A 27117-nucleotide genomic window follows, 5' to 3' on the forward strand; every position below is an offset into this window, starting at 1 on the left:
TGCCCAGTCACATTATCCTGACACCATGCTGACCAGTCCTAACACTAACCTCTTAATGCTGAGCGCCTAGAGAGGCAGTTGTTAATACTATTTGTATGTGTATTTGATTTGACTTGGCTGGGGTTCGAACCCACAACCTCCCACATCTGAGGCAGACGCTGTACCCACTAGGCCTCTGGAGCGTTCTATCCAGAAAGTAGGGAGTGGTCATTGTAGAAGGTTTAAAATGTATAATGTTGATAATAGTATCTATAATGATCTGTTTTTGTATTCTTACAAGGCTAGATGATCAAGTTTTCATCATAGAATTCCTTGTTTCAGGTGTTTGGATAAATTATTGGATGAAAATTACTAAGTTAGTTATTAACCTCTGACTGGGTCTCTAGTTTGTAGTGAACTTAAGATTCCTGAATTTGGTACTCAGAGATTTGCCCAAGGATGAGCATGGTTCACTAATAAAACAATTGTAAAAAGAACAGTTAAGCTTGAGTGTTGACTGGTTTTTTCACAAAATAAATATCTCTACTGTTAAAAAAAAAAACAATCATGTAACACAATTTGTGGCAGGCACACAATGAGGCACACATGTGCATATGTGTTGAAACCTCTTGGAGTTAATTTTTCACGAGCTTTCAGAGATCGGTAATCTTGAAATAAAGCTAACAGTTTCATTAGAAAAGACTGCTTGTTGACAATTATCCCCCCTCCAGTCTTGTCAGTGTCTATTTTGGATGGTACCAGTACCATAATTTATTAAAGGTCATCTTCTGTAACTTGTGCCCTCACCTATGTGGTCTATTCTTTTTGACCCCATTATTTGCGAGTAATCAAGGGAGAGGTGTACATAGTTTTTGGTCAGTTTTCAAAGTCACATGTAAATTCCATGTTTATGTTTCCCTTCCATCTCTGCCTTTGCGTGTGATAATGAGATGAAGACTGTAACTATCAGACCATGTCATTTTAAATGTACACTTGAGATCATCATGGGAAAAACCCATTCCACATTCAAAAATCGTGTCTACAAGCTCACAGATTGGTCGTCTTGAAAATAAATGCAATTTGTACATAAAAGCAATCAATTAAAAGGATGTTTATGGATAATTATTCCCAAAACAATTATAAAATGTGCATTTAGCCATTAAACTGCACTACTCCTATTCAGTCTTGATGTCTAATTGGGATGGCACTTTCTCAATTTTGCAGAAGTCTCTCTCTAAATTGTGCCCTCAATTATGGTGCAGCCTTTGATTTTGGTCCCCACTTTGTGGAAGTTATTGAGGGAGAGGTGTACATAGTTTTAGTAAATTTTTAAAGTCACATTTGAATGCTGTATTTTTATTTCCCTTCATCTCTGTCTTTGGTTGAGATAAAGAGATGAAAACTGTAATTATCAAACCGTTTGAGATGTCATGACATCATCACTAGAAAGAACTATTCCAGGTTCAGAATCTTGTCTAGAAGGTCAAGGTGAAAGGTTAGGGGTTAATTATTTTACAAATTAATCTTGTCCTTCATTATTAGCTAATTATATCTCAAAACAGTTTGTAATCTGTTGATGTGTGGAATACCCAGTATTCATCATGGTTACTTCTTTAACTTTTATTTCTCTTCCAGGATCAGTGATGAATGATTAGTGTTGTTGCAATGACCTCAGACTTGATAAACCAAAGCTGAGATGGCAGCACAAGTTCCCACAGATAAGGTCAAGGACAAAGAGTACTCAAATTGGCTTAAGGTGACCTTGGCCCTGTATTATATGAAGTCAGGACTGCACACCTTCATACAGAGTGAGGTTGATTATCTACATCAGTCCCTGGTACAAAAAATATATGGAAGTCAAGCAGTGTCACTGCCACCTTGTACTACATGTCATGCCCACTTTGTGAGAAGAAACAAGTACAGTGGAATTTGGACATTTACAAAACAATGTAAATCATACTGTGATGTCTGGCTCAGTAAACTGTTAGCACTTCACAAAAATCCTAAGTCAGAGAAAATATACTGGGATAACAGCTGTGTTCCATCATGGCCTTTCAATCCATGGGAATGTGCCAAAGTTTTCATGCCAAGGGGGCAGCCATCTTCCAATGTTGGACCTGCCGAATGTGATGCCCAGGCAATGTTAACAATGCTTGCCAACTGCACACACTTTCATCAGAAACTTTCTCCACAAGGCCTGGGTCTTACACATGCAGTAAGTGAAACATGCACAAATATGTACTTAAAATATTTAAATTAATGTTAGACCACTTTTGAAAATATCTGTTAAGTATAGTGACAATTTAGTAGCAAATTTCTGTTCAACAATTATTGCCTGTTACCACTCAAGGGGTCCATATTGGTGATCTGATTTCTACTAAACTTGACATATGGGTTTATATCATCAAAACTTTGGATGAATCTGACCAATGAGTAATATGCACATAAACAGTTTATATTGATAAGTACTACACCCCAAAATAGGGTCTATGTAATCTTTTTTTAAGGCACCAATAAATTTCATGTTAAAGGTTATTTATTGGGTTCCTTTGATGATAGAACATAAAACTTGACAATTTGTTGCATCTTTGGTAGTACTACATCCTTGCAACAAAATCATGGTAACATATGGTTTATATTTACTAACATAAGTATTTCTGTCTAGCACATGACCACATTAGAGACTCCATAGTTACTGCTGTGATACAAGAAACTATGTGCACTATTTATAGAACAAAATATTTTGATTAGGAAGGATGCATCAATTACACTGGTCAACAGTGAAATCATTACTGACTTGAAAAGGCCCTAATCTGTAGTATTTTGGTGTGCCGAACACGAATATAACCGTGAAAAATTTGTATTGGCTCTCGTTTTGAAGATATTCATATACCTCATTTTCTATGTTTCACTGTGTAAATTTCTCCAGTAGGACTGCAGCAACATCCGGAATAATGATGTAACATTGCATAATACCATCATGCTCACATCATCCACAGTTGATTGCATCATTTTCTGATGCAATGCAATACTAATGCCATGCGGCTGCTGAAGTAAGTTGACGTCAGCAGTGTACTATACATGTGTAGGCCTATTATACTAATGCCAGGCGGCTGCTGAAGCTGACGTAAGCAGTGTACTATATAAAGCCCAATCAGATAGGTTCAGCATTTAAAATATTTTAGACGTTGTGCGAGACAGTTCAAGCTACTGTTACATAAAACTTATTATTTTATCCATTTACGTACAATAAAGAACAGTAATGCCTCGAAAGTGTGTTAATACCGCGGACAATTTTTGCTATATTTGTGGGGAAGTGACATTTGCCAACCAGAAGAAAAGTATCAATTCTCAAGTGAAGAAGGCATATCATCTTTACTTCGGATGCAAGGTTGGTGACCAAGACAAGCCTTGGGCTCCGCATATATGCTGTGCTACATGTACAACACAGCTTTCACAGTGGTTGAATTGCAAAAGGTCATCAATGCCGTTTGCAGTCCCAATGGTGTGGAGAGAGCCAAGCAACCACCTAAATGACTGTTACTTCTGCTTGGTTCCTCCTCTTTCCGGCGGAATAACGAAGCGAAAGAAGTCGAGAATAGTCTACCCAAACATTCCGTCTGCATTGAAACCAGTTCCACATGGTGAGGGACTTCCTATTCCAGAACCTCCAGCAGAATATTCTCTTGATTCGTCTGACGAAGACAAAGGTGAGTCGACCTGTTCTTCCCCTGGTCCATCAGCATGCAGTGATCCAGATTTTCACTGTGGTGCATCATCAACCCCACACAGAATAACACAGGAAGAACTAAATGACCTGATTCGTGATTTGGACTTATCAAAGAACAAGGCAGAATTGCTAGGATCAAGACTCCAACAATGGAATCTTCTAGAAGAAGATGTCACAATTAATGCATATCGAAAGCGCCACCAGCAATTGGAGCCTTTCTTCAGAAAGGAAAGTAATCTGATATTCTGTTCCGATATTGAGGGCCTCATGAATGCTTTAAAAATCACTCATGACCCACAAGAATGGAGACTATTTGTGGACTCTTCGAAACTGAGTCTCAAGGCTGTGCTTTTGCACAATGGAAACATTCTTCCATCTATTCCAGTAGCGTATGCTGTCCACATGAAAGAGACATACGATAACTTAAGGCAGCTACTGAATTCCATTGAGTATAACAAGTACAGCTGGCACCTCTGTTGTGATTTGAAGGTAGTTGCCCTTTTAATGGGACTGCAGCAAGGATATACAAAATACATGTGTTTCTTATGCGAGTGGGATAGCCGAGCAAGGGAAATGCACTACATGAGGAAGGAATGGACTCACAGGCAGAATGTAGCCATTGGAGAGAAGAATATCCAACACCCAGTTCTGGTTGAGGCTCAGAAAATCTTGCTACCACCCCTTCACATCAAACTAGGTTTGATGAAGAACTTCGTGAAAGCCATTGACTGGACTTTGCCAGCATTCCGATACCTGCATGAAAAATTCCCTCGACTCAGCGAAGCAAAGATTAAAGAGGGAGTTTTTGTGGGTCCTCAGATTCGAGAGCTTTTCAAAGATGACCGGTTCAACAACTTGCTGGAAGGTGACGCGAAACAAGCATGGAATGCTTTTCGCCTAGTTTCTACAAACTTCCTCGGAAATGTTAGGGCAGAAAACTATAAGGAACTAGTAGAAGACATGTTGATGAAGTATAAGAAACTTGGCTGCAATATGTCTCTAAAGATTCACTTCCTTCATTCCCATTTGGATTTCTTTCCTAGCAACTGTGGTATTGTTAGTGATGAACACGGCGAACGTTTTCATCAAGATATCGCAACAATGGAACAAAGATACCAGGGAAAATGGTCCACTACAATGCTGGCTGACTACTGCTGGACACTCCTCAGAGATGCTCCCGAACAGCTGTACAAGAGACAGGCGAAGAAATCTAAGATGTAATCAATGACTTGATTTTTTATAGGTAGGCTATTACAGTTGACCTTTTACTATTGGAATGCATTTCGTTATGTAAACATTAATTTCTTGCAGATTACAAAAAAACTAGAGCCAATTTTGCAATTTGACTGTCATATTCGTGTTCAGCACATACAAATTGATAAGAATTGACTAATTTTATTTCAGTAACATGACTTTTGTAAAAATTTGTTGTCCAGTGTTATTCAAATAATACATGTGTGCAGCACTACATTAAGAACCCCAAACTGAGATATGATAAATTCTTAAAATACAGACAGGGATGTAAAGGCAAAAATGTTTGTTAGCTATTATTGTTGTTCAGATGTCTGTGCTGCAGATATGTTATCCAGAAAGATAAAAAAGTGAAATTTATTTCTGGAAAATAACATACTGTACAATTTTCCACAGCAATATTATTAAAGTAATGATACCATTACTACTGCTACTAATAGTGATAATACTCAGATTAATAATAATTACAGATAATAATAATAATGTGAGATTTTTGTTGCTTATCATGACTCTGCAAAGATAAACAAACTATGATAATTGGCCAAGGTAGAGCCTTTTATAGGACATTTTCTTGACATATTCTGTCAGACATTTGATTTTTGGCATGACCATATTAAAATTTTCACCAACTGTTTTGTTTTATATATTTACAATCATTTCAGTTCATAATGAAACTGGCATATTACTGAGGTAACTAAAAAAGATGTATCTAACTTCAGGATCTCATATATTCTGACTCAAAGAGAAGGAAGCTGAGATTGCATCCACCATTTTCTGTCTAATATATGATTCTATATTAAGTAGCTTAGAATTGGTGCAATTGATGTGGAAAAAGTATGTGTTTATACACTAAAAAATTTGTTACTCAGAATTAGAATTTTAAATATTTAAAAGATTTAGCTTTTGTATTCTCTTTTAAAAAACTATTGTGTTGATCAATTTTTGGGTTTCATCATTTGTTGATAGATCAACAAACAAGATTCATGGAATACATTATGTTCTTTCTAGCAGTGTCAAATTATTTCCCCATAAATACATTTAACATTCATAATGCCAAGTGAGCTCATTCAAGCACAGATGCATGTTGATCAGAAAATAGGCATTGCACAGTAGAGTTTTCAAAGCATTATTTGCAAAGTTTGAGATTTTGAACATAATAAAAAGAGTGTTGGCCATTCTCACATTTTGTCTGCTTTCAAGGAATGATTATATATGTTCACTGCTTTGTTGACAGTGGCTGACTTTTGAATGTTTGAAGTATCAAGAGCAGTTTCATTTCTTCACCTGAATAGGGGAAATTTTCTAAATATAGGAAAGATTTAATAAAGAAGTTACAGTATGGCTAAAAAATATGACATGCAATTCTTGCGTATTTACATGTTTTTTGTGTTGTTTCAGCTTTTATAGAAATTAATTTGATTCTTACAGTTGTACATCCTATATCTGATCTTTGTGGATTGCGAAAGTTTTTCTCCTTTTTGGAAATAACTCACAAAATATCACCTTCAGTGTTTTTTGTATTTCATCTGAAAGAATTAAGCAGACCATTTGCAGATGAAATTACTTGCCTTCTTCAGATTAAGGGGCACAGGGTGGCTGAATGGTCAGAAGCGCTGGCCCTTACCAGTCAATCATCTCACCTGTATTGTGCTCAGCCGATTGTTGTGTGCAATAAAGCTTGCTGGTAGCTTCCCATGGGCTGTGGTTCTTACCGCAAGTTTCCCAGGTTATTCCTCCACCAGATATACTGGCCACCTATCGTGTGCTGAAAAATGGCGTTAAAACCACAGCAACAACCTTAGGATTAAAAATTTTCAACCCGATTGTCTCTCTTTCCTTTATTCATAATGGTTAAGTTGTGTCATTCCAGTGAAGTTATTAATTATTAAGTTCTTGTTCAGTGAATATTTACACCATTAATCTTATTTGATTAGCCATTGTTACTGTGAACAAACAGTTAGCAAAACTTTGATGCTTTAAACTGTTTGCTGGATTGATTTTTACTTTTCTGTTGCTCTCTGTGTCATTACCTTTATTTGAAACAAACCAGATGGTGTTTATGTTATTATCACAAGACTGATAGTATAATGTACAGTTTGTCTGATACTTGACGTCATGCATAGTATTATATTTCTGATCACTTGGGCGTGACACTGTGTACTTTAATTTCTTTTGTTGTGAAGGATAAAGCCATGATCAGGGAGCAATTATGCCCCCTCCCCCTTTCACCTTTTTTTCCCAAACATTTGCCATTCCAGGCTTCCATTTTCAGACAAAGAGCCTGAAATTATTATATTAAATGAAGTTTTTGTTCATAATTATGAATGTCTCTTAGGACTATTTTCAGTCAAAACTAAGTGCATGACCAGTTATGTAAGGTTGCCTGGAGGCCTAAGTGTGTAATGTAAAATACAGGTGTGTGCCCACTTTTCCACAAAATGCCTCCTCTGTCACATGTAGCTTAATTTGTCAGATATTTTGCTATTTTTATATCTGCAATGTTAAATTTATCCCTTGTGGCTAGGTTCCAGCTTTGTTCTAGATAGAGACGGATTTTTTATGATTGATGAAAGTGAAATAAATGCTTCATCTTTAGTTGTACAGAAGGCATAATTTTGCAATCAGGAAGATTGGTTTAGTGAACCAATGCCTCAAATGCCCCATTTTTGCATCATCATGTGAACAAGATTTTATTATTTTGTCTATTTTTAATTTTTAATTTCAGATTTCTAACATTCGAAACAAAGTCATGCATGATGGTGAAATGAAGCTTTCTGATGCAGACAGATTGACATACATAAAACAAATCATACAGTTATTAGAAGATCACATCAGTTTGAAGTCAATAGAGGATTGTAAAGCTGCAGTTGGGCACATCCAAAAGGTATCGTTATCTGAGGATTGCACATTGCTATTTGTTAGGTGGGTTTATTCGTTCAGTGGTATTTCTGCATAGGGGAAATGAGGATTGCACATTGCTATTTGTTAGGTGGGTTTATTCGTTCAGTGGTATTTCTGCATAGGGGAAATTTAGTAATTGAAATTGATAGATAGGTCAGGGTCTCTATACTCAGAATGTTTTGGCTTAATTCATTTTAAAAATGGCTGCTGGAGACTCGTAATCAGTGTTTCCTTCCTGGTTTTGTATAGAATGAAAGAGTTATAATTGTGAACATTTTTGTAAGTTAAGAACCATGGACAAGATCATGGTATTGTTGTGTTTGCTTTTCATGAAAATGGCATCAATAGTTATTTGAATAAGGATGTTGTATGACTGACAATAAGTTTGAAATAAATTATCCTTTAACTGTAGAACTAACCCACAGCTTTATATTTAAATTCAAGCCTCATTCAAAGCTCAACAGAGTAAAATAGACCCTCTTGCTTGTCCTGGGATGGGACTAATGCAGGCAGGACCAATGGAGGCTTAAAGGTGCCAGATTTTAACTGAAAGGGTGCAAGTTTGAATTCTACTGTTGGATCAGCCTGTGTTTGTCTACTATGGTGCATCCATGGGCAAGACTCTTCGGTCAGATTTCCTTGCTACAGAATGACCTACATGTGTTTATATTCTGTTAAACACCAAACCAAACCAAACCTAAAAACGAGGAAAGTTGGATCTCCAGCATTTGATCCATTATACACAGATGACATGCAACGATTTTGTTGCTTATGAAATAACACGTATCTGAACTGCTGCAGACCTCACTATAGGATTCTGAACAAGTTTAGAGTCACTTAATTATTTCTTCAAACTAACATACCAGATTATATAGCACTGAGGAATGCAGTTTGAGGGAGCTGCAGTGGTCCAATGGTTAGCACAGCGGACTTGAGACTGAAAGGGTGCAGGTTTGAATCCTACCATTGGACAAACCTGCATCAGCTACCATGGTATGTCCTTCAGCAAGGCACTTTACTCAAATTTCCCCAGCACTAAATAACCTACTTGTATTACTGTGCTTTAAAAGACCAAACTCCCCCAGAAATACAGATTTAGCACTAAGTGTCTTGAATAAGAAGCTGAATATCTCAAAGTTACAGGGATCTACAGAGGTCTGAGAACTACTCTGACTGTATACTCTACCATGAAATGTAAATGATTTATTAGCAACTTTGCAATAGACTTGATTAGAGTTATAAGACATTGAAACAATTTTTATTTTATATTTTACATGCTATGAGACATTTTAGACTTGGACCTTTTCACTTGAAATGGGACATACATGTGTTACAAATACAAATAATATTAGTTTTCATTTGTGAGTTCACCTCATTGTAAGACCAGTGAATTTATATTGTGGCTCAGCATTTGGCTTGTGACATGCATCAACTGGCTTGCCAATCCACCGTCAGATATGTATACTGTTACTTAAAATAGCAAAATTGTTAAAGATCATATTTTCAAAATGTGCTCAACAGCACCGAACTCTGTCTTACAAAGCATGCTATATTGAAAGAACTGTGTGAGGTAATTTTAGTTTACACATGATAAAATGCCCTATGATCCTGAAAGCACATAATTTAGTGGGTTAGACTTCCCCTTTTTGACTCCAACAGCTAATGTGAGGGGGATATAGAAATGTTCTCTTTCCAATCCTCTTTGCTTCAGTACAACTGCACTGTGAAGTTTCATTGCAACAATAGCATGCTTTCACATATATCTTAGACTGTTATGGTACTTCATCATATTAGCTTAGACATCACTAATGCATGATGTTCAGAAAACTCCAGCTTCCAAATTTATAAGATTTGAACTAAATTAACAAATTTGCTTCAAAAGATTCTTTTTGTTATTAGTTGGTTTTTTTTATTGATCTTACAAGGGTTTTTAGTAGATTTTTCATTAAAAAGTTTTATTTTCTTTTACCTTTGACTTACAGGGGTTTTTAGTAGATTTTTTTGCACCTTTGGATTATATGATATTGAAGTGAACAGAGGATATTAGTTTAGTGATAATGCCAAGAAGGTCAATGACTATTGTTATGACTCTATGGTGTTCATGTAACAGAAAGACATGAAACCAACAAGTTTATTAAAATCAACAAATACATTTATTTCTCTAATTTAAAAAGTGAAATATAAAAGGTGTAAGTTTCAAGATCATGAATTCATAAATGGTCTGTCACAAGCCCAAAAGTATAGTTCGTTTAAATGAATTCTAGTATTGAATTTGCTGATATACCAAAATAGTCTTGAATAGGTTGATGTACCAACAGTCTTGATGTATCACAATGATATAATCCAGACTGCCTTTGCATGAATTCTCAATAAACCCCAAATAGTGTTTTAGTCCAGAAATATCAATGATCACTTTGTAATTCCAATGAATAATTTTAAATAAATGATTCCTCTCAGATTATATCTGAACAAAACTGAAAATAATTCCACAGTGTCATCATAAGATAGGAATTAATAATTTGTTTTACTACAAGCTTTTATAAAAGCCTAAGACATAATAAATGACCAGGATGTTGGTCAAAAAATTTCCAGAAGAAAATTCTAAGTTTGTAAATTAGGATAGACCTTGAAGTCAAATATCAGGAAACATTCTATTTAAATTTACAAACAAGACAGAAAGCATGAGAATAGTTAGGTAGGCCAAAACTTTAAACTCAATTATGAACAAAGGCCAAACATACAATACAAATTAAATATACATAACACTGATAAAAGAGAAATTGTTACCAATTTTTGTAGATAGGTTGTACTTGCACTCAGGAAGAACTGTTAATTTTAGTCTCTAAAGGTCAAAGGTAATTGTCACTGTGACTGAAAAAAAACAAATCATTTGTGCATCATAACTTAATTCTCCATCATATATGGTTGCCAAGCTTTGCAGATAGCTTTTACTATGGAAATCGGAATCAAAAGGCCATATGCCAAGGTCATTTTGACTGAAAAAAAGAAAAATGATTCCTGTGTGTGAAATGTTAGAAATAAACTACGTGAATGGCCTTCACTTCAGGATTGATTTAAGGTTCTAAAGCCAAAGGTCAAGGTCACCGAATGAAACATGAAAAAAGATTATTGTCTCACAAGAACAGTTCTACATAACGTTCCTGATCCAAACTGTTTGTATGTCTTGCACTTGGGTAAGGAAGAAGCCTGTTGATTTGGGGGTCAGATGTCAAGGCATGGGTGGCACTGGCATTAATAAAGTTGTTGCCCAAAAATGACCAACCTCAATATTTTGTTGCCAGTTTTCAAAATACAGTGCTATCCGTTTATCTCTGTATCTCTGTGACCAAGGCAATATTGTCGACTTAAGTCATAGATGCCAACCCTCACGAATTTGGTGTGAATTTCACGACTTTTTCAGCGGTTCACGGATTCATGCCGCAAGTCAAAAATTCACGAATTCTCCAATCCTTAATTATTTTAAATCTTTAATAAAATAACTGATTTCCCTTTAAGCGCTGGTTGTGATATTCGCAGTTGCCGAAACGGTCCGGTACTGCAGGTCGCGATATTAGATCCACAGCAGAATAGTATAGTTGGCCTGGTTGCAAGCATTTGAGCCTAGTTTAATCTATATGTATAAGAGTAGTTTTACAAATGCTTTTAAGGGAAACTGGGGCCCAACCGGAATTTTGCTCCGCGCCTGTGTCACCAACACTGATTTGAGTTACCGTTCAGCATTGCATGTAAGATCTTGAAAATGTCTTCACCACCAAGGAAAAAGAAATGTATTACTCAAAAAGTGAAGTTTAATTTGGAATATATCAAAAATTGGCTGTGCATTCTGCCATTAAACATTGATATTCATCATGCTTTTTGCACTCAGTGTGCCATCGCAGAGACAATGTGAGGAAGCACGTCGGTTGCAAAAAACGTCGAAGTTGGGAAAATTAAGAATTCGCAGATTACAGCTCTGGAATATTTTAAACCATTGGCAGAAGACCTGCAGGCTACCAGCACTGAAGCATTATTTGTGAGTTTTCTTGTCGAAAAAATCTACCTTTATCAGCTGGAGACCGTGCTAAACATTTGTTCTGACAAATGTTCCCGGACTCGAAAATCGCTTCCAAATTTTCAAGTGGAAGAAGTAAAAGTGCTGCAGCTCCTGTGCATTCCTCACAGCAAGAGTGACAGCGAAAGAGTATTTTCTCTAGTGAGGAAAAATAAGACAGACTTTAGGGCCTCCTTAGCTGCAGAAAATTTGTCAGCAATTTTAGTCACCAAGATCAAACAGCAGGAAAGAAGTCTGAACTGTTTAGAAAACAAATTTACGATCAGGCAGTTGAGGAAGTTCAAGTCTGCCACAGTATCATGTCTTGATAAATAAATATTTCTGCATATATGTAGTGTTTTAGTTTTATATTGCAAACTTGATATAGTGTAGTATTGACGGTCAGAGTGGATGGAGTTATTGTCATGGTATTTTTCACAAATTCATGTCCGAATTCACGACTTTTTATCCCTATTTTCACTAATTGTGAGCCTGGAAGGTTGGCAGCTATGTTAAGTGGATGTTGAGATAAGGGGTGGGGGTGGCTAAAAATTTTAATTTCACATAGAAGAGAAATTTGTAAGGGATAACCTGTCCTCATTGAGTAGGATTTACAAGGACAGTGTGTATTGACAATTTACATTTGTGTTGATAATTCCATAATGCATAAAGTACTGTACATGTAAGAAAAACCCATGAATTTTGAGTATGGATCAGGTGTTAAAAAATTTGCATATCATTCGCATCCTGTTAGAAACACAAATAACTCGTATGTAAAAATAAACAAAACGTTATCCCTTGTTTGATATATATATATCCATCTGTCAACAAACATGTGTCACTAAACAATTCACTGAAATATTTTTTGTTTCCGGTAGCACGTGGCGTTGTAGTTGTGTAGATGCTACTTGTACATGGCCTAGATTTTTGTCAGCTGGAGACAGCTATTATCTTGCCAAGGCTACCAAGGGGTTGTGACTGTTAATAGGGAAATGAAAACATGAACAAATTTAAATGTTTAACCAGCATCTTTGTGACCAATACCTACGGTTTCAAAAGATTTGAAATTTAATTTCCCATTTTTGCATTCTTTGGTAGTGATTATAAGCGCAAACATTTTTCCTGCAAAGTAGAGACTTTCACGGCACAAAGAAAGTGTTCTAATCACATTGGAAAATGCAACAATCAATCAGACAGGGTTCCCACTCTACTGGGAAATCAGGCGAAAAGTTGGGAGAAATGATTTAAAAAATTCCAGCTCGTGAAATGTCCTTGAATTTTGAAAATATTGATGAAAGTCGGGAAAAACCGGGAACTTTCTGTCAACACTTGACGCAAGAGACACTTACCTAATTGAATAGTAACTGAACTGATCATGAGTTCTGACCAGAATAGTTGGATGTTGCAGAATGGATCATTTAGGTACATGCCGAAAACATATTTGGTGAGTCAGTCCTCCAAATGTTCAGTGGATTAGATTCGTCTAGTAGACTGGTTGTTTCATAGACAACTCAATATCTGCATCCTTTCTTACTTACAAACACGAAATAGTCTATCATCACTAAAATCCAACATGGTGGTGGCAAAGCATAGCTGCTTACCATATGGCTTAGCAAACTTAAATGGTGTTACATTGAGTCGTACCTGCATGAAATCAGTATGAAAGTTGTTTATTTTCTCAAAAATTTTGAGTTTTACATCGTTGTGTATTTAATATCCTGAAAGACATGATGAAACTACTGGGTTGATGAAGTTTGACTTGGGACTTACGATTTGCATTGCTTGTCACACAAGTACACAAATCTTGCAACCCACATGTTCATGACATCATAGATCCAGTAGTCATGTTATATCAATAATAACCTGTTTCAAATGTTGTAGAAACAAAATATTAAATGAAAGTCGTATCCTGTTTGTAATAATAAAGAACAAAAACAAAAGAACACAAAATTCTCTATACATTTATTCTGAGAACAACTACACCGTTTTGTTGTATCATGTGACTAACATGTTGACATGTGCTCTCTGCTTGATGAATCTGACTGTCCAGATTGCTGCTACAACGACAGGATTCTGGTCATTGTTCTCAAAATAAATAGTTTGAGAATTATATGTTCTTTATGGTTTTTCCAAAAGGTATCTGACTTTCATTCAATATGTTTGAGTTTTTATACAGCAGCATTAGGAGTTTTTTGTTAATATCAGTGACTATTGGACTTCGATGTCTTAGTCTGAGATTTGTGTAGGTCTTGTGACTAGTAATGCAGATGGCGAGTACTGGGTCAAGTTTCATCTATGCTGTAGTTTCGTTTAGTCTGTCAGTGGATGACAGACATAATGATTATAATACTTGCCATTTATGAGAAGAAAAAAAATCATTTTCCTTTTGATTTCATGTAGGTATGGCTCGATTTAACATCATTTAAGTTTACTAGGCCTACTGGTAAAAGACTGCCATATGCTGCTACCACACAGTGGGAGCAAATTCCAGTTTTTGGATAGGCAATTGCTCTGACCCCACATCTTAACGTAAATCTCCAAGTATGAAAAATGTTGTGGGAATATTTGGAGGAAACCAAGATTAGTAAACGTACTGCCATTCATTTTAAGTCAAATTTATAATCCAAAAATGTCAAATCTCTGAGCTGAACTTTGATCCTAAACTATTACACTGTGACACGTAGCTTGAAACATTGGTTTCCGATCTTAAGTAGGTTGCAGGAGAAATGGGGGATTGTCGTCCCTTGTATTATATTAAACATCTATATGAACTCCTTTGAGTATCAATACAGGTTTTGGGATTGGTTTATTGCATTACAAGCAGACTTATGTTGATTTTACAGAAAATTCAGTCCTTGTTTATACAGCAGTATATAATTTTGATGGTCTTTTAGTCAAAATTTAAATCAGTCCTTTTATGAATGATTTTTTAAATCAAGGATTTTAACCAAAACATTTTAAGTAGTGTAAGTTGTTTGAAAAATCTTGTGTTTTTGGATTTTATTGGCACAGATTAATTAAGGGTTTAAATTTTATCTTTACAACATAAGATTCTGATACTTTCCATTTATTAATTTTTTTTTCCATTCTGTGATAGGAAATATTTATTTTGTATAACATGCATATAGATTGTTGTCTTGATTTACAACTAATTATTCTGATTTGTTTAGAATTAAATGTTTGAAAGGAAAAAAAACTAATTTATGTTCATTATGTTGTTTCCTTGTACCAACATAATGCAGGTAATCAAAGTTAGAATTTTTATTCTGTGCATTGAAATGAAGTTACATGCCAATTTACAATAATAGTCAAACTTATTTTATGAGAACATTTTTTTGTTTCGTGCACAATGATCTTTTCTGACTTTGATATTTTGATAGTGTCTAAATAGAAAAATCTTTGATTCCAAAAATGCATGTTTTATAAACTAAAATGTTCTTGAATTTTATTCAGTAATGATCGTAATGTGAACCTTGAAAAAATTAATTTCATCCTGGAAAAAAACCTGGAAATGACCTAGAAATTTATCTTTACAAAAGTGTGGGAACCATGATCAGATTATACTGCTTTTATTTAAGTTTGATGAAAGGTGCTTTGTTCTTATTGAAAATTGTTGTCAGCTTGCTTTGATGAAGGGTGCATGTGTTATTGAATTCACCACTAAATATAAACTTTCAAGGATCAAACAAGTGCACATTTATTATTGCATCGGTAACATGAAATAATATTAGAACATTGATTGAGGTATTTTTTTTATTTATTTGATTAATATTTATACACAAGAATCAGTGCTTCAAAGGTAATCAGTTTTCTTTTAAATTTCAGCAAAACTATTTTTGGCATACATTCAACCCCCCACCCACCCACCCCAAAGGTCATTTGGTCAATTGTAGTTATTCCTGTTCCTGCCTTAGGTAACACTGGACAACAAATTTTTACAAAAGTCATGTTACTGAAATAAAATTAGTCAATTCTTATCAATTTTTATGTGCTGAACACGAATATGACAGTCAAATTGCAAAATTGGCTCTAGTTTTTTTGTAATCTGCAAGAAATTAATGTTTACATAACGAAATGCATTCCAATAGTAAAAGGTCAACTGTAATAGCCTACCTATAAAAAATCAAGTCATTGACTACATCTTAGATTTCTTCGCCTGTCTCTTGTACAGCTGTTTGGGAGCATCTCTGAGGAGTGTCCAGCAGTAGTCAGCCAGCATTGTAGTGGACCATTTTCCCTGGTATCTTTGTTCCATTGTTGCGATATCTTGATGAAAACGTTCGCCGTGTTCATCACTAACAATACCACAGTTGCTAGGAAAGAAATCCAAATGGGAATGAAGGAAGTGAATCTTTAGAGACATATTGCAGCCAAGTTTCTTATACTTCATCAACATGTCTTCTACTAGTTCCTTATAGTTTTCTGCCCTAACATTTCCGAGGAAGTTTGTAGAAACTAGGCGAAAAGCATTCCATGCTTGTTTCGCGTCACCTTCCAGCAAGTTGTTGAACCGGTCATCTTTGAAAAGCTCTCGAATCTGAGGACCCACAAAAACTCCCTCTTTAATCTTTGCTTCGCTGAGTCGAGGGAATTTTTCATGCAGGTATCGGAATGCTGGCAAAGTCCGGTCAATGGCTTTCACGAAGTTCTTCATCAAACCTAGTTTGATGTGAAGGGGTGGTAGCAAGATTTTCTGAGCCTCAACCAGAGCTGGGTGTTGGATATTCTTCTCTCCAATGGCTACATTCTGCCTGTGAGTCCATTCCTTCCTCATGTAGTGCATTTCCCTTGCTCGGCTATCCCACTCGCATAAGAAACACATGTATTTTGTATATCCTTGCTGCAGTCCCATTAAAAGGGCAACTACCTTCAAATCACCACAGAGGTGCCAGCTGTACTTGTTATACTCAATGGAATTCAGTAGCTGCCTTAAGTTATCGTATGTCTCTTTCATGTGGACAGCATACGCTACTGGAATAGATGGAAGAATGTTTCCATTGTGCAAAAGCACAGCCTTGAGACTCAGTTTCGAAGAGTCCACAAATAGTCTCCATTCTTGTGGGTCATGAGTGATTTTTAAAGCATTCATGAGGCCCTCAATATCAGAACAGAATATCAGATTACTTTCCTTTCTGAAGAAAGGCTCCAATTGCTGGTGGCGCTTTCGATATGCAGTAATTGTGACATCTTCTTCTAGAAGATTCCATTGTTGGAGTCTTGATCCTAGCAATTCTGCCTTGTTCTTTGATAAGTCCAAATCACGAATCAGGTCATTTAGTTCTTCCTGTGTTATTCTGTGTGGGGTTGATGATGCACCACAGTGAAAATCTGGATCACTGCATGCTGATGGACCAGGAGAAGAACAGGTCGACTCACCTTTGTCTTCGTCAGATGAATCAAGAGAATATTCTGCTGGAGGTTCTGGAATAGGAAGTCCCTCACCATGTGGAACTGGTCTCAATGCAGACGGAATGTTTGGGTAGACTATTCTCGACTTCTTTCGCTTCGTTATTCCGCCGGAAAGAGGAGGAACCAAGCAGAAGTAACAGTCATTTAGGTGGTTGCTTGGCTCTCTCCACACCATTGGGACTGCAAACGGCATTGATGACCTTTTGCAATTCAACCACTGTGAAAGCTGTGTTGTACATGTAGCACAGCATATATGCGGAGCCCAAGGCTTGTCTTGGTCACCAACCTTGCATCCGAAGTAAAGATGATATGCCTTCTTCACTTGAGAATTGATACTTTTCTTCTGGTTGGCAAATGTCACTTCCCCACAAATATAGCAAAAATTGTCCGCGGTATTAACACACTTTCGAGGCATTACTGTTCTTTATTGTACGTAAATGGATAAAATAATAAGTTTTATGTAACAGTAGCTTGAACTGTCTCGCACAACGTCTAAAATATTTTAAATGCTGAACCTATCTGATTGGGCTTTATATAGTACACTGCTTACGTCAGCTTCAGCAGCCGCCTGGCATTAGTATAATAGGCCTACACATGTATAGTACACTGCTGACGTCAACTTACTTCAGCAGCCGCATGGCATTAGTATTGCATTGCATCAGAAAATGATGCAATCAACTGTGGATGATGTGAGCATGATGGTATTATGCAATGTTACATCATTATTCCGGATGTTGCTGCAGTCCTACTGGAGAAATTTACACAGTGAAACATAGAAAATGAGGTATATGAATATCTTCAAAACGAGAGCCAATACAAATTTTTCACGGTTATATTCGTGTTCGGCACACCAAAATACTACAGATTAGGGCCTTTTCAAGTCAGTAATGATTTCACTGTTGACCAGTGTAATCAATAGATTGTAGCTTATCAGATAGACCCTAGAGTTACTGACTGTATCACAGCATACATTACCCACGCCAGGTTGCCATTAAGATGTGTTTGACAATATGAGTAAAGGATTTGCTTATGTAATGATAGATTCCAGTGCATTTTATTGTCAAGTTCGCAGGTTCCTTTCATGGTGCCTTTGAATTTCTCCACCCCAGACCCAAAATTGTATGTACAAGTTTAAACAGCCCAAAAATGTTGCCCCCATAAATCTCCAGATGTTATATTTTGTTGGCAATAAGTAAAAAGAATCACAGCTGGCAATTTTGGCAAAGTCCAGCACAATCCCTGGTCAAGGTAACTGATTGAAATAGGAGAAATGGTTTGTGCAAAAAAATTTGAGTAATCTACATAAAGGACAATTAAACATTGGGGGGGGGTATATAGTGGTCCTCCTCTAGTTTCATATATAGTTTGTTTCAGATTATGTGTATGACAAATATTTAGCTGGGTATTTATACCATGCTGCCAAAGCAATGGATTGAATTTTAGTAAATTTTGAAGACTTGTTTCTAAAATAAAAGTATTTTTAATGTTTTTAATTTTAATTTAAGAAATTAGGAAAGTTATGTATATTCTTTGTCTATGTACATGCTTTATTCATATCCACTATGATGCTTCCAGTGATCACTTATTTTTGAGGATATACAGTTTAGTTATGCACTAAAAGTAACCTGAAGTTTCGTTTGATTAATGAATTTTGCATGTGGGCACTTGAGCCTATATTATGTCAGAAATATACAACTTGCACAAGACAGGGTTAAAGGGACAATTAAGTCTTACATATCCACCAATGCCATAACTGTAGATCTTTTCTTGATACAGTTTTTTATCTATGGCACATTCAATTATTTCTTATTTCACACAGGATGCTAAATAGCCCCAATATTTAGTTTACCTTTTCAGTTACATACACAAATAGGCTGGGTATATTTTTACAACAACTCAAGTGTAAAAATTGATCACAATTATTTTCACTACTTGTGTTTGTACCATTTCAGATTGATAATGATTCATTGGATGTCCTCTTCAATCTGGACATTGAGATGACAGGTTTAAGGTCAGCTGTAAATGAATTCCAGCTGGAACTTGGAATGCAGAAAATAACATTGGACACTGTTGACTCCTTAAAAGAGGAATATAAACAACTTAGTCAGCAACTAACAAAAAGGTTTGCAGATGTTGAAAATAGGCTGGAAACCGTTGAAAGAGATATTCAGCCATTACAGGAGCAGCAGGAAAAACAGCAGGAGATGCATACAGCTGTAACTGCACATGGAGTTAGACTTGATAAAGTGGAGAAAAATGTGCAGGTTATACTGATGCAAAGGAGAAAGAAAAAAGGTAAAGGAAAACAGCTGGAAAATGGATATCCGAGTATGGCACATCATGTATGATAGCATAACTTTAGAAAAACGGTCTGTGGTAATGGCATATTTAAATATTCCATGGAAACTACGTTCATTGCAAAAGCCTTGTAACATTATATTTTATAATTTAAAGTGTATTTGATCAATTCTAAATGGAGTGAGATGTTTGTGGTGGGGTACACAGTATTCAATCTTTTAGCTTTAATGGTCATAGATCAGAAGAACATATGGGATGGTCGATTGTCTGTTTTCTGAGCTATGTCCATTCATTAACACATGATTATTATTGCCATTCCTCCTAAGCTTCTTGGAGGATTGACATGAAACTTTCCTCTCACATTCATCCCATGGTCTATTTATCTTGTATGAAAATGGTACTGCTCACACATTCAAAAAATATTTTTATTGCTACTCGTCCTGAATATATTATCATATGAACATGGCACCATTCCAGTGACCTAGTGGTTCGAGGTTCTGCCTTGGATGCAGCAGGTCAGGGGTTCAAACCCTGGCTGAGTTGCATCAAAGACGTATAAAAATGGTACTAACAGCTGCCTCACTGGGTGCATAGCATGAAGAGGTTAGTGTTAATACTGGTCGGCCTGGTGTCAGGATAATGTGACTGGGTGGGACATCATGCTACATGCCTATGGCTTGATGCCCCAGTGCTAGACATCAGTATAAACTGTTACACTGCAGACATTGTAGTGATATGACTGAAAAATTGCTAAAGCTACATTTAAAATCCAAGTCACACACACACATATCAACATGGCAGTTTCTGTAAAACACTTTTTATGTCTAGTTTATCCTAAGTGAAAATGGTGCCAATATGACATCCAGTATGGCCACCACAGCAGCCATCTAGAAAATCTCTTTATTGCTAATTCACCTGAATAGACATGGCAGTTCCACAATAAAAACCCTCTTTGTGTCTGCTTAGTTCCAATTGAAAATGGTGCTGATCTGTGGTCTAACATGGTTGCTACAGTGTCCTGCTTGACATTCTTGTTATCACTACTTAAGTCTCCTGAATGAATGGTCATATCATTATGGAGTTTTCACTGAAAGTTTTGTTGATCTTTAAGTAAAATGGTGCTATCTGACATCCACTCTGTGGTCATCTTCAAAATCTTGTTTTAGTTAATAATCATAAAGGGAAAGACATTTTGACGTGATTTACATTAGAAGAGTTCTTATGGTGTCTACTTTGTCCTAAATGAAAATGACTAAAACTCAATATGCCACCATGGTGGCTATCTTGAAAATATTGTTAGCTTTAATTGTAACAGACTTTGTATTATACCTAACTGGTCCTGACTCGAAATGGCGCCACTCTTAAATCCAATATGGCTAATGGTGCCAGTTGTAAATCCAATATGGCTGCAATGACAGTTGTTATAAAACTCTTGTTGTCACTCCTCTCCAAGAATGAATGCTCATTATGATATGGGTTTTGACCAAAAGACTTCTGTTGATGACTACTTTTTCCTAAATGAAACAGGTGCCAATCGGACATCCGATATATCCATCACAGCAGTAATTTGAAAATTTTGTTATCACATATGAATATCAGAGATGGTTTCTACACTCAGCAGTAAAAGGAAAAATAAATGGTCATTTTTAGTAGAGTCACATGACATGGTATGTAAATGTATGTAAACAGTGAATACTATTGCAATGGGTGAACACTAGGTCATGTCACCAATAATTCATGATTCAATTTTGTTTGGCAAATTTTGCTTTAGATCTTGTTTCTCTTGAGTAGGATTTGTGTTCATCTAAATATTCACAGACAATATTAACTGCAGAGTCTTGTTATTTGGTAAATAGATGCATCATGTAGAGTGCAACACAGACAAGTCAAAAATAGGTCACCATGACCTATATTTTGCATTCCACTGAGCAACATTAACTGTTTTGTTCTGCTCAGTTTCTAAGACACTATGGCCAGTTGAGTTGGTATGATAATATTCTTGCTTCATGAGAAGTACTTAATTCTTCAGTGATAATAAAGTCATTGTAATTTAAATAAATATTTCATGATCCTGTGATCTGTGCTTGCAATTTCATTTCATTTGATTTCTAAGTCACTGATATCAGAGCAATGTATCTTGATATCTGAGAGTCATTACAAGTAGCACCACACAATTAAGACAAAATAAAGTCTTCCAGTCTTTGCAGTCTTGTAATCTCAAAAATATTAAACAAATCCTTTTGCTGAAACAAATACAAGACTTTGATTTTTAAAATGTTTTTGAAAGTATTTGAATATTCATCAGTCTTAATCTATTAAATAAACTCTCAAGTTTGTTTTATATTCTTCATTTTATGGTCAGTTTTTGGTATTGTTAGTACCACATGTGCCAAATCACATTGTAAACACAGTGAGCCTCACTGTTGAGGCCTGAGTTAAGTTCTGTCATTGAAGGAGAAGAGGGCTTTTATACTTCCATACTAATTGGTCTCGGTATTTGCACAGATACAAGCATACACATTTGTAAAGCCTCACTGACTCTAAACAGTTCTTTCTTCCTAGGGGGTGGCCGAGTGGTCTAAAGCACTCTCCGTTACGGATCACTGCCATCTCACCTCTGTCTGCTTGGGTTCGAGTCTCAAATTCAGCCAATGTGGGTATGTGAGAAAGCTTGCCAGTAGCTTCTCGTGGGTCAGTGGTTCTTTGCGGAGATTTTCCCAGGTTCTTCCTCCACCATTAATACTGGATGTCATGTATGACCTATCGTGTGCTGAAAAATGGCATTAAACCCTACAACAACAACAACAACAACAACAACTTTCTTCTTAGGTCATAGGCAATATTTTTGAGTGGGCTTTTTTATAGTACCTTTCCTTAGGGAAGAGAGCAGAGCAGACTAATTTTGTACATACATGTGTACAGTTTTGGATAAATTTGCATTTAGTGCTGGTTTATTGCAAGTTATATAAGTACTCTTGGGAGAGGGATGCAAATTGATGATTAATGCATACATATTACAGAAGTAGGTCACTGTGACTGATATTTCATGCTTCACTACCACTGGTCCTGTTTCAAGCACTGTTAGCATCAGAATCATCATAAAGGATGTTAAGATATATATCTCCGTTAGTATGATGTCCTTAAAATAAATAAGGCCACTGTGACCTACATTTCAGATCTTTTGTGTGTGTATATATAAATGAGAGGAAAGATTGGCACAACAAAGTTTATCTGTTTTTGGATTATTTGTTTTAGAGCCATGCCAATCACTTCCAAAAAACATGAAACTATCTAAAGTCATGATTTTCAATCCAAATGGAACTGTTACTTAACAGAATCAGAGATATTTCTTATAGTGCTACCTTAAAGACCAATTATACAAGATATCTATTGGTACCATAGACAGAAAAAGACATTTTGAACGTTAGTCAAGTCCATCCTCTTCAAGTCATGTGAAAATGTCCATGCTGTACTCAAATGATACCAAATGAACCATATAATGTACCATTCTGGAGTGTATTTAATGACAGTTATATTACCCATGGGAAACCAGCTGCATATCACCATGAAAAATCTATAACGGCACAATCTGTAACACTACAAATAAACACTGTTAGTGTAGTCCACTAGAAGTAAAGTTTCTTAATTTAGTATTAAAAAAAAATATTCATAATTAATTTCCATGCTGGTGTTTCACAGTTGTTGAACACAAAGAGTGAAATACCAGGCTTTTGCACTTTATGATCTTTGAAACTAGTGAAGTTTTGATTAGTTTTCAGTAACAGTATATCAATTTTAAACACATGAGGGATAGGTGATGACCATTTCAGATACCTGCCTATGACCAATTTTGTGGCAAGGGATGGTCCAGCACCTCTTTTTTTCAGGACAAAATTACGAGAGGGCAGTTTAAATTCCAAACAATGCCAAATTAGTTTACTGGGTGTGCATTTTGATTGTTTAGACTGCAATTGTTGGTGGTGATACTTGTATTTTGTGCGATTCTTAGCTTATTGTAATTACAGTTAACCCCAGCAATGGCTTCTAAGAAAGATGCAAGTGTCAGTGGTGGTGTCAAGCATAAACACCAGTCAATATTGATACTAGATAAAGTGGAACTGTTGAAAATACTGGACCCTGGTGTTTTGTCCGAAAGATGTGTGACACATATGGTATTGGTTGATCAGCTGTTTATGGTATATAGAAGTAGAGGGCAAAGTATTGAAATTCTATTGAGACAGTGATTCCAAGATGTGAATGAACATTAGAAAAACTATGAAAGGTGGTAAGAAAACTGAGTATGTACGAGTGATGGTGGAATGGTTTTGACAACATCGGAGTGACAGAGTGGACTTGTTGGGCAGGATGGTAATGGATCAGGCTTAGTTGTTTCATAAAGGTTTTAAATTAGAACACGAGTGTGACTATAGTGAAGGATGGCTTCAAAGTTTCAGGAAGCGTCATAGAATTTCCATGCATAAGTGTGTGGAGAAAAACGGTCTGCATACCATGAAGGAGCTGTTGAGTTTGTGGACTAATTTCATAATCTTGCAGTTGATGAGCACCTCAGTCCTGAGCAAGTGTGTAATGAAGATGAAACTGCATTATATTGGCGATGCACACCTAGAAGGATGCTAACAACAGAGGACGAAGAAGGGCTCACAAGATTCAAACAATCTAAGGATAAAGTTACCATCTTAGGATACTCAAACGCAGCAGGCACGCACTGATGTAAACCACTGGTGATAGGAAAAAGTAAATGCCCTAGGGCTTTGAAAGGTATTAAAATTTACCCAGTAACATACAGTGCTAATAAAAATGGCTGGATTACCACCGTGATTATATTAGAATGGTTTCTGATGCTTGGCTTTGGATCGTATTCCTCCACACTATGTTGCTCTTCTTTGACTCGCATCAAGTGTGTTAAGGAAAGTCTGGAAATACATCACTGTACTCTTGAAGTAGACTCGTATAGGCTTCTGTTAGTGTGCAGTTCAATGATTTTATGACTACCTAGAAAGTAGGTGGTCTTTATATGGCTCATGTCTAGAAAACGTTGAACTTAGTGGATTAAAAGAACCAGTAGTTGCCATGGAGTTTAATGTCCACATTCTTTACACCACTGGGATATAGCTCTTGTTTGTCCATCAGAATGAATTTTGTCAGTCCAAGGAAAGTTTTTATTCCAAACTCTAAGTCAGTCATCATGCACTCTATTACACTTGGCTACTGTCCTATCTGAACTATCAGTTCTAGCAACTTTAGCACAGTTCTGAATCTCATTAAAATATTCATAAGTTTTCTGTTTAACCCCCAAAAATACTTATCCAAATTTGCAAACGGCATATTGTCCAGATCTCAGCCTGTCTTGATTGTGAGGTTGCATGCAATATTTATATGGCTTCAATCAGAAATGAACACAATAACAGGGATTACACTGGGCTTCACCAATGTCGCAAATTGTAATTTTTTCCCTTGTTAGCAACAAAATATATCATCTGGCGATATTTTTGGTGACAACAACAGTGGCTGATAAAAACTATATTCAGTTTTGGGTTTTGGAGTGGAGAAATTAAAAGGCACCATGACAGGAAGCCGCCAGCATGGATATAAAAATGCACTGGAATCTATTGCTACATGCACGAATACATGTTTCATATTGACAAACCACCGTAACAGTGCATTGTTATATCATAAGCTGCTTATGATGATGTCTGGCCTTGGTACTGTATGCTGTAATGTAACCAAAATAGCCATGCCACTGACTAGCTACAAGCGACCACCTCTGGTGGGGATGGGAAGTGACTACAATCGACCAGACGACAATTTTTTTAAAAAAATGTTCCAAAAAAAATAGTTTTGCTGCAGCTTCAAAGAAAACTGATTACCTTTGAAGCACCGATATATACTAACCATTTTAAGAAATTCTGTCTCAATGTTCTATAATTATTTGATGTTGCCACAACAATAACAGACGGATATTTGTTTGGTCCTTCAAAGAGAGCCTTTAACTGTCCCTTCAATAACACATGCACCTTCATCAAAGCAAGCCAACAGCCTTTGATCAAAGGAAGTCAGCAACAAACGTAATAAATAGCATTGTTTAATTTATACTGATTAGAACATATTTATTGTATAGCAAAAGCTTCCTGTTTACAACAAAAAAATGTGTATGGAGGACTCCTGCTTGGGTGATTTTCTGCTTCCCAGATAAAAAAATTTGTGTCAAAATTCATGTAATTAAGTGTTTCCGAGATATCTGGAAAGATCAAAACACATGAAACAACTTCGCTTGGATGAAATGTTTACAGATATTGCAAAAGAATCTGTGTATCAGAGTAGTACATCTGAAAATCCCATGGCTTCAACTGCAAGTACCCCGGATGTCCCACCTGCAGCATCTGGGGCCCCCGAGTGTCTGAGTGGTCTAATGTGCCGTCCGTTACAGATCACTGCCATCTCACCTCTGTCTGTGTGGGTTCGATTCTCGGATTCGGCCAATGTGGGTATGTGAGAAAGCTTGGCAGTAGCTTCTCATGGGTCAGTCATTCTTTCCGGGGTTTTCCCCAAGTTCTTCCTCCACCATTAATGCAGGCCACCATGTATAGCCTATCATGTGCTGAAAAATTGCGTTAAACCCCACAACAACAACAACCACCTGCAGCATCAGAAATCCATGGTGAAGCAACCAACTATGTAACAGACAGTAATCCTGGCAGTCCTCAACTTCCAAACCTTTGTGATTAACTCTACAGTTCCAGTGGTAGTACAGCAACATTCTTTGCAAGTACAGTAATTAATAAACCTGTTTCATTTATACCTGTATTGTTGAATTATTATTACGTGACCTTGGTTGGTCCGGCTAAGCTGTTAGTCCGGCAAGGCTTTGGAACCTAGGGTGCTGGAAAATTGGTGGTTTATCTGTATTGTTTCAGTGAAAATGTGTAGTGCACATGCTGAAAATTCCATTTATCTATTGCTCATTATGTTGAAGGAAGGTATTTTTTGTATTTAAGTTTTCAATCATTAATTTTAGTTTCAGGTTTTGAAATATTTCTTTTTACTTATAAAAGATTTAGTTAATGGTTATGAGATATATTAGTCAATTTCGAATATGATAATCAAATGCAAACAGTAAATCTCAACATTATGTAAATGTTCTTTAAGGTTGTACTACACAGTTTCTGGCTATGGTCATGGTCATGGATGCATGTACACCTTTAAAGCTACCTGTTATCAAAAAGCTTCAAAACCACCAGAATTGAGTCGCCAAATCAGTAACCAGTTTGGCATGATAAATCTGACGCTTTATTATTATTCTTGTTAGAAGCCAACCCCCACCTCTGCCCCATATTAAGCACAAAATGCAAAAATCCCTAAAACTCAGAATTTTAAACCCACAAAGAACCTATATTGAACAAAATCAGGGAAAGTTCATATATAAAATGATGGTAATTGCATCCCAGGTATTACTTCATTGAACTATGAATTACTTCAG

At 36.3% G+C, this 27117-nt stretch overlaps 1 protein-coding gene across 1 annotated transcript in view; it reads left to right on the forward strand.

Moving 5' to 3' along the window:
* Positions 1-27117, forward strand: part of LOC149777902 (uncharacterized) — a 122370-nt gene that overhangs the window by 11437 nt on the left and 83816 nt on the right. Inside the window, exons 4-6 of the mRNA XM_089938996.1 lie at positions 1615-2194; positions 7686-7844; positions 19274-19616. Of these exons, the coding sequence (XP_089795122.1) occupies positions 1676-2194; positions 7686-7844; positions 19274-19616 (1021 nt within the window). The 5' untranslated portion in view covers positions 1615-1675. The remainder of the gene's footprint in view (positions 1-1614; positions 2195-7685; positions 7845-19273; positions 19617-27117) is intronic.

Source organism: Sinohyriopsis cumingii, chromosome 17 (genome assembly GCF_028554795.1).
Source record: "Sinohyriopsis cumingii isolate HCF-2022 chromosome 17, ASM2855479v2, whole genome shotgun sequence".
Lineage (NCBI taxonomy): Eukaryota > Metazoa > Mollusca > Bivalvia > Unionida > Unionidae > Sinohyriopsis > Sinohyriopsis cumingii.